Here is an 8316-nt window from a genome sequence, read left to right as displayed (position 1 = left end):
AAGTTTGTATCGCCTGTTAGTTTCTGTGTCAGATATTAAGTGGATTTGTCAAATCTAGACATTTTAAATCGGTTTTAAAAAAATAAGTTTTATGTTGTTGAAAATATTTTTTTATGTTTTTAATAGACTTTTTATATTGAATAAAATTTATACATTTTTTTCTTATTGATAAATAGTTCACTGTTTTTTTATATGACCTCCTTGAAGTTACTTATATCACGGTAGCTTCTCTTCGCTTGGTTTTAGGTGTTTAAAAATGCTTACAAATCCTTTACAAAAGTAATAAATATATTATATAACAGCAAATTAACTAATTTACTAATATAGTACTCGTAAATAACTTATTTTGAATATTCTAAGAGATTCATTTTGGACACAAGGTTAGCTGTATACCTACATATTTTAAGATAATGTACTGTATATTTTACAATGATTTTCATCACTTGAACTTTGTGATTAAAAAGTTAAAAATTTTGTATTTCTAATTTCGTTTATACAACCAGCATTAAAAATATATTTAGATTAAAAATACACCCACTGTTCACTTTTCAAAATGATGTATCTAACGAATAAAATAATTATATTGTCTTGTGCAATATTTTATAGCTGATTGTATCAAATAAGATTTATTTTTTAATATTTAGTATAATAACTTCATATTCACGATCCAAATAATTGTTGAGGCAATAAAGTATATATAGTTAATAAAGATACAACAACTGACAATGATAAATCTAGACATGATATTGCACAGCCTTGCTGCATCGCTGCTGGATGTTCACCTAAAACAATGAAATACATTATACTTATTAATATATTATTTTATTGCAAATATTTTATCTTTCGTTATCAATGGTAAATAAATGTAATAGTATATTTGTTGAATAGGTAAGCCTTAAAAAGCACTGCTCAAATGAGATAGCGCCGTTCAAAGGAGGCACTGAATCCTATAGTTTTCTACTTGAAACTTTTCATTAAAACTAAATTGGCCCAAACAGGGAAATATATAATAAAAATAGTTATAACCGGGTTATAATTAGAGATATCGCCTTATATGAATCATTGAAGTCATTTAAAAATTAATCGATATGTAATAAACGTAGGTTTCATAATATTTGGAGGTCTATAAATTTAATTAATAATATCCTGGGACATTTTTCACACACGGCCATCTGATCCCAAATTAAGCTTGTACAGAGACTGTGCTATGGAAACCAGTCAACTGATATACTACATATACTACTTTTTTTTGTAAATACATACTTATATAGATAATTACACCCATACTCAGGACAAACAGACATGTTCATGCACACAAATGTCTGACCTGGGTGGGAATCGAACCCACAACCTTCGGCGTAAAAGGCAAGTATCTAGCAACCACGCCAACCGGCTCATTATTCATTATATTATTATAGTACCTAATTTATTATAGTACCTAGTTTTCTTATGGGTTATCAATGTGTTAACGTAAGATGTATTGCAGAAATATATAGAAATTTAAGACTTTCTTCTCATTTAAATTTTAGAATATTGTAACTGCTTGACACACATAACAGGCTCTAATAACATCAGCTGTAAAACTCCATTTCATAATGCAATGAATTATCCAATTATAAATTTCACTTATATAAATATATTGCAAAGCAAAACTTAATCATTTTGCTTTGCAATATATTTTTTTCATTAAGCTGTTTCATACAGGTTATTCAATTTTAAATATTTTTAGTTGAATTTTTCAAGATGAATGAATGACGTCAGATCTAATATTATGAGAGCTAGAACTAGTAACATCTCGGATCTCATAAATCTGAAAATGCTTGAGATGAAAAAGGAATTTAAATTAACATTAGTATAACCTTTTATATTTAGTTATAGTCTAGTTCAATATCTGATTTTGTTTGTATAATACTTGTTGCAGTCAGTGGCTTAACTTGTGTGTGAGGGTGGCTATGTCATTTTCTGTAGCACAGACAACGTACATGTAGAATTCCATGATGATCGTGCGTAGTTAATACGTGAAAGCATAATTTAAAATTCTTGGCTTTGTTTTGTGTAATCTTTTAAAAATACCTTTACTAAAATATTTCTTTATATTTGTTCAGTTAGCAGTATTATAGATTACTGCTAACACTGCAGCAACGTTGGGAATCTCCACCATGTTATATTCAGCGAATCGAAAGCATTTAAAAGAGATTCTTGTGGTATTAAGCGTCTATACGCTACGTCATTTGACTACTATAGTCAAATAATTAAAACGTTACTACTATTGAAATACTTTAAATTTGATTTACTTTAAACTAAAAGATATTTCCTAGGTCGTTTCCGTTCAAAATATTAAATTCTTAATTAGATTTTCCTCGTTTCTTCGTGTCTTCGTGTCTAACATTAAATGAAATGCATCATAAAATAAAAGATCTGTTCTTGTATTTGCTCAAAACTTTGAAAATTATTCATATTTTGGTCATTATTATCTTCTAAAAAGTTATTTCTAAAAACAAGGAGAAAAAAAACAAAAATTGTCATTTTTAGTAAGTCGTTAATAAGTTCAAAAAAGTATACGCGACTCCATGGTAGACTAATCTGTAGTTACATACCACTAATTGACCACTTCCCTAATTATACTTTTCTTTTTGTTATTGTTCTTATATTTTTTTTATAAAATGAGTGCTTAATAAACTTTTACTTACCTTTATTATCTTATGCATGAAGTGATTGCCAGTAACTGAAGTCGCACTATTACTGCATAAGATATGTAAATCATAATTCAATCGAATTTATCTTACGTATACTTTGCTGGCAGTCCAATAAATAAATGAATACACAAACAAAAGATCAAATACGAAAAGTCACTTTCGAATTTATTATGTTAGTATAGCTACGGTTATAATATAATTAGGGAGACTACAAAATAAGTTATCTGGATGGCCGTGTAATATATTGTTTGAAAGACATTGTGCTCATACACAGGCCAGTTATAGGCGTTACATATTGCCTTATTGTTTTTCCATTTGTAACGTTTAATGTAAGTTAAGGTAATTAATAACATGTTCCTGACCTGACTTATGATGGAAAAGTTCTCGCAAAGCAAACACAGAACTTATTATCGACCGGACTATTATCTTTTTTTATGAAATATATTGGTAATTTATTGTTCATAATTTTAACAATATTGAACGTGAATTAGTTTTGTAATCTACTTTTATTTACGTAATGAATTATTTTCATTAAAGACTTAAAAAAGTATATAAAAATTAAAATAGCTAATGCACAAATATTAAAAAAAAACTCTAAATCTACAGATTTAGAGTTTTTATGAGCAGCTATGACAATATATGTACGAGCGTCCTGAAAAAATGCAAATATATGTATTATAGCACCTATTGTATCGCATTTAATAAATCTTTCTTTTTCAAAAGGAATTTTTCAGATATTTTCCAGATAAATTGAAAATATCTATCATAAATCCAATATATAAAAAAATGATCGCAATGATATTAATAATTCTAGGCCAATTATATTAATTCCAGTGCTGTCGAAATTTTTTTTTTAAAAGTTCTGCACAATAGAATAACGGATTTTTTTAATTAGAAATAAAATAATAAAAGGAACAAAATGGATTTCAAAAAATTAAATCAACGACTTTAGCAGCTCTTTCCTTTATTAAAATTATAACAGAAAATATTAACAAAAAAGTGATAATAGTATGTACTTTCTTTGATATGTCAAAGGCATTCGATTTTGTGAATTATAATATACTGCTCATGAAATGTGAAAAGTACGGCATTAGAGGACCCACCCGCTCTAAGTCGGATGAATAGCTATTTAAAAGACCGTACACAACATGTATAAATATCAAAAATAAACAAAAAATCTGAATTAACTACTTATAAATATCTTAATCGACAAAACAATTCTGGCGTCCCACAAGGTAGCGTTTTAGGTCCACTGTTATTTATATTGTACATTAACGATTTACCCAATGTTATAAAATATCAATGTGTGTAAAATATAAAATATCAAATACCGATGACATACCTTAGATACATACGTTAGCTGTACCTCTACTAAAACTCGATTTTGAGGATGATGTAAATAAAGCTGTAGAATCCGTGTTGTCTTGGCTAGAATCAAATGATTTATGTGCCAACATATCAAAAACGCAATTTGTCCAATTTCCAAATTCTAAAACTAAATATTAGTCATCGTGGAATGGAACTTGAAGAAAACAATGATGTAAAATTCCTTGGTGTACAATTGGATTATCATTGTGATTGGAAACTGCATATAAGTAATCTTACTTCAAGAATAAATAAGTTTGTATATGCTCTTCGCAAACTACAACAAGCTGCACTCACTGCGCATTATGGATATGTTGTTTCCTTATTAAATTATGGCTTAATTTTATGGGTAATTCTACTAATTTTAATAATGCTTTTATCTGTCAGAAAAAAGTGTATTTTTAAAATTCAACCTTTAGATTCTTGTAGACCGATTTTTAAAGTTAACAATATCTTGACACCAGCCAGATTGTATATAATGGACTTTGTCATTTTTGTGAAAAAATATCCACATTTATTCGAAAAAGCACGTGATAGAAGCAGGCTTGGATTAAGAGATCATACTATGTTATTGATACCACCTTTGTGCTGTGCTCTCTTTCAAAAAAATTCCTACATAATGTGCATCAAAATATATAATAATATACCAAAAAGCTTAAGGGAGTTACCATTAAGGTTACTAAGGTCTAAACTTAAAAATGGTTAATAGATAAAAAAAATTAATCTATAAATGAATATTTAAAAATTCAAGAATGTATTGAATTAATGAATAATGAATGAATTTAATGATTTATTCAACTTTAGTAAATGGATAATTATAAAGTTTAGTAAATGGATAATTATAAAGTTTTTGTAAGCTTTAAAAAAAACTTTAACAAAAACTTTATCCCAAAAGTATGGTTAACAAGTGATGTTTTTAATATAAGTGAATTAATTTCCTTGTAGGCTCTCGGTAGAGTCTACATTTCGAACCGGTTTTTAACCATGACGATTTGACGGTTAAGGGTGTCTACCTATTTTAAATAAAATAAATGTATATTTTATTATTTATTATGTAACTATGCACTTAAATTTATAAACTTAAGTGAATCATTTAATTTAATTAATTATTGTTAATTTTAAACCAATTTTTATTTTATATACCTATTATTTTATACATATATAAATATAATTATTTTAATGTAAAATTAGTGTGATCTGTATTTAATATTAATTACTTGTTAACAAATATATTTGCGTGCCTATCGTGGGCGAAATGTATTCGATACTTATAAATAAATCATAACATCTGTAAAACTATGTTTCATGCAAATAAATGATTATTATTATTATTATTAAAAAACAATTATTCTGCTAGCAATATTTCCACCATTATTAATATTGATTTAAAAAAATAATTGTATCTTATTTTTAATTATTTTATCAAATATAGATACAAATATAATATTAATTCAAATTGACTATAACTTTTTAAAGGATATTGAGTCTCTTACCGGATAATACATGTACTCTGATTGAAGCTGGGGGAGCATTGTTCGGTCCACATGAATAGGCTCCGGCATCAGATCCTCTCGCTCGTTGAACAAGTAGGCGACTGGTGCTCTTAAGACCTTTTTCCGTCACCAACGATATTCCACCTCTAGCTGAATCGAAGTTTATTATCTATATGAAACAAAAAAAAACTTAAATATTCTTTAGAATGTTAGTAAGATTTTCGAAAATAATCTTTACGCCAATACACAAATAAATTAAATAAACAATTACTGTTGCTACAATATTAAGTAGATAATTCATTTCAGAAAGACAATGACGGAAAAATTCATACCAATAAATAATTTGAAAATATATCTTATTATAAATTAACTTGTGAAATCTAGATAAAAATATTTAGTACTCGTTTTTATAAACAATACAATTATTTTTCAGTAAGAAGAATTCAGAGCTTAAGCTGGCTCATTTCAGTCTAGGAATTAATGTCGGGCAATTTAATTTCAAAAGAATTTAACTCATATTTTTCTTAAATAATAAAATATAATAATAAATAAATAAATTTAGGTCGACTCCCTCGTACCCACGCATTACTCTTTTTCTTTCCAAGTGTTACTGAATTCTATGTTAACATCACATTTTACGTGATTAAAAAAAAAACGACTATCAAATTTTTATAAAAAAAAAAAAAACATTGGAGCATAACTACTTTATTAAATATGAATTGCGATGGTACTATATTTGATTTACTAATTATGAATTGTCAAATAGAACCGCCAATACTGTTAAGAGACAGAGGCACTAAATAATAAAATTGTTGGTAGTTTGAAATTATTGATTACGGTATCCTATCAAAGATAATGCTTTAGAATTGATCCAAGACTAAATTTAGAACATACCAAATCCAACATTAATTGCCATCTGGACTTTGTTCCACGGTATTAATTGTTTCACGTTTTTTTCCGTATGATTTTAAATGAAATGTACATTGAAGTATTTATTATTGGATATCACTAAATGTGCTTTAAACACTTTACATTTTTTTGTTTAAAGTATGTACCGAAGAGTCACGCAAAACATTGATTATTCAAATTTGATAAATAATAATTAATATGCTGTGTTTTTTTTTAACATGTTCAACGATTTACCGTTCGAAAATTTCAAGGAAAATTTGGTAATGTTTCATAAACCTAAATCAACGGATTCTTTATCTTTAATATCATTATCAGATTTCAGTATTATAATGCACTATATTTATTAGATTAATTTTAATACATTACTATTTTTTTAATGTTCAAACTATTGTTTTATTTAAATTTGTTAAGATAAGTAAGGTAGGATAAAGTTAGGTATTACGTAGCAGTCTTTGATGATAATGTATATTATTTATAACTTTAATACACTTACTATTTAAGCATATTTCATGTATCTGAATAAATGTCAATATCATCAAAATTCCATTGGATATTAGTATTATAGACTTATACTATTCCAAGATTGTGAATGAAGATGTCAAGTTAAAATATATTTTAATCATTTTTTTTCTAAGTTTTTTAGAAACACACAGACCACATATACACACAAAAATAATAGGTATATACTAACTAGGGGGTAGGGCTTTGTGCAAGCCCGTGTGAGTAGGTATTACCAAATCATCAAATAGTCTACCACTAAACAGCAATACTTAGTATTGCCGTTTTCCGTGTGTTTTTTCACAACATTTTCATTCCCAAACGAAACTAAATCAATGTATTTAAAAAAAATTAAAAGTCCGTATATATATAATTTATTTATTTATTTAAAGACAACAGTTTGCTCATGTCCCACCGCTGGACGTACGCGTCATCTCCTCTTGAGAAGATAGAACAGTGGGTTGAAACACGTGTAGCAAAATAACGATATAATGTTTTTAATACATAGAGAGAGAGAAAATATATTTGAAGCATGAAAATTCAATAATGCTTGCTTGCTTTTAAACTCGCAATCAACGGCTAAGATTCACGTCTAGCCACTGCGCCGTCTGGGCTCAATTTTATCTATGAACTATAAATTCAAAGCAATACTCGAGTCTGGTTATTCTGTTGGAGTGTAACGGCGGCATCTCCTTGGGGATTTAACCTGCGTCGATTCTATATTATGTCGTCCACTACTCTTTATTTCCAACAGAAATGGATATCACTAAGATATAGAAAATTGCGAGCAGTTTCGTAGAGAATGTAGGAAACTATTTTATACATATAAATGTTATAAAATTACTGAAGTTTTAAATTTTTATCTGATAACTACTTTATACATATTGTAATGTTTTGTCTTCAAATGTCGTTTACGCGACAACATAATATTTCTATCAAGTCGTATAAAATGTTATAAAAAATGGAATTGTTATTTAAAAAGAAATACAATATTAGATATTTGAATTTCTTTGGGACATAAAATGCGACGATGGTCACTGGAGAATGGAAATGTTACTATACCTGATCTCCGTGAGTCCATGTTATTGAGGTGGGTGGTTCGGGGGTATGCCGTACAGTACAAGTTAGATTAATAGTCGATCCCGCCTGTATGAATAATTCTGCACCGCTTGATATCGTTGTTTCTGGTTCTAGGAGTAAATATAATACATAAGATATAAACAAATACGTAAATGTATTCGATCTACGACAACAATCTACATAAAAACAATTTATGTTATTTTAAATCATAACAAGCGCAATCTAACTTGGCCGGCCTGAAGTTAGGTTTTTGTAGACGTATGAAAATTCTTTAA

At 27.7% G+C, this 8316-nt stretch overlaps 1 protein-coding gene across 1 annotated transcript in view; it reads right to left on the bottom strand.

The window, feature by feature from the left end:
- Nucleotides 1–660: 660 nt before the first annotated feature.
- Nucleotides 661–8316, bottom strand: part of LOC126771210 (hemicentin-1-like) — a 42473-nt gene continuing 34817 nt past the window's right edge. Inside the window, exons 5-7 of the mRNA XM_050490966.1 lie at nucleotides 8024–8151; nucleotides 5555–5723; nucleotides 661–782 (exon numbers count right to left, since the gene is read on the bottom strand). Of these exons, the coding sequence (XP_050346923.1) occupies nucleotides 661–782; nucleotides 5555–5723; nucleotides 8024–8151 (419 nt within the window). The remainder of the gene's footprint in view (nucleotides 783–5554; nucleotides 5724–8023; nucleotides 8152–8316) is intronic.

The sequence above is a fragment of the Nymphalis io genome, chromosome 10 (genome assembly GCF_905147045.1).
Source record: "Nymphalis io chromosome 10, ilAglIoxx1.1, whole genome shotgun sequence".
Lineage (NCBI taxonomy): Eukaryota > Metazoa > Arthropoda > Insecta > Lepidoptera > Nymphalidae > Nymphalis > Nymphalis io.
This window is presented reverse-complemented; position numbering and strand designations above follow the sequence as displayed.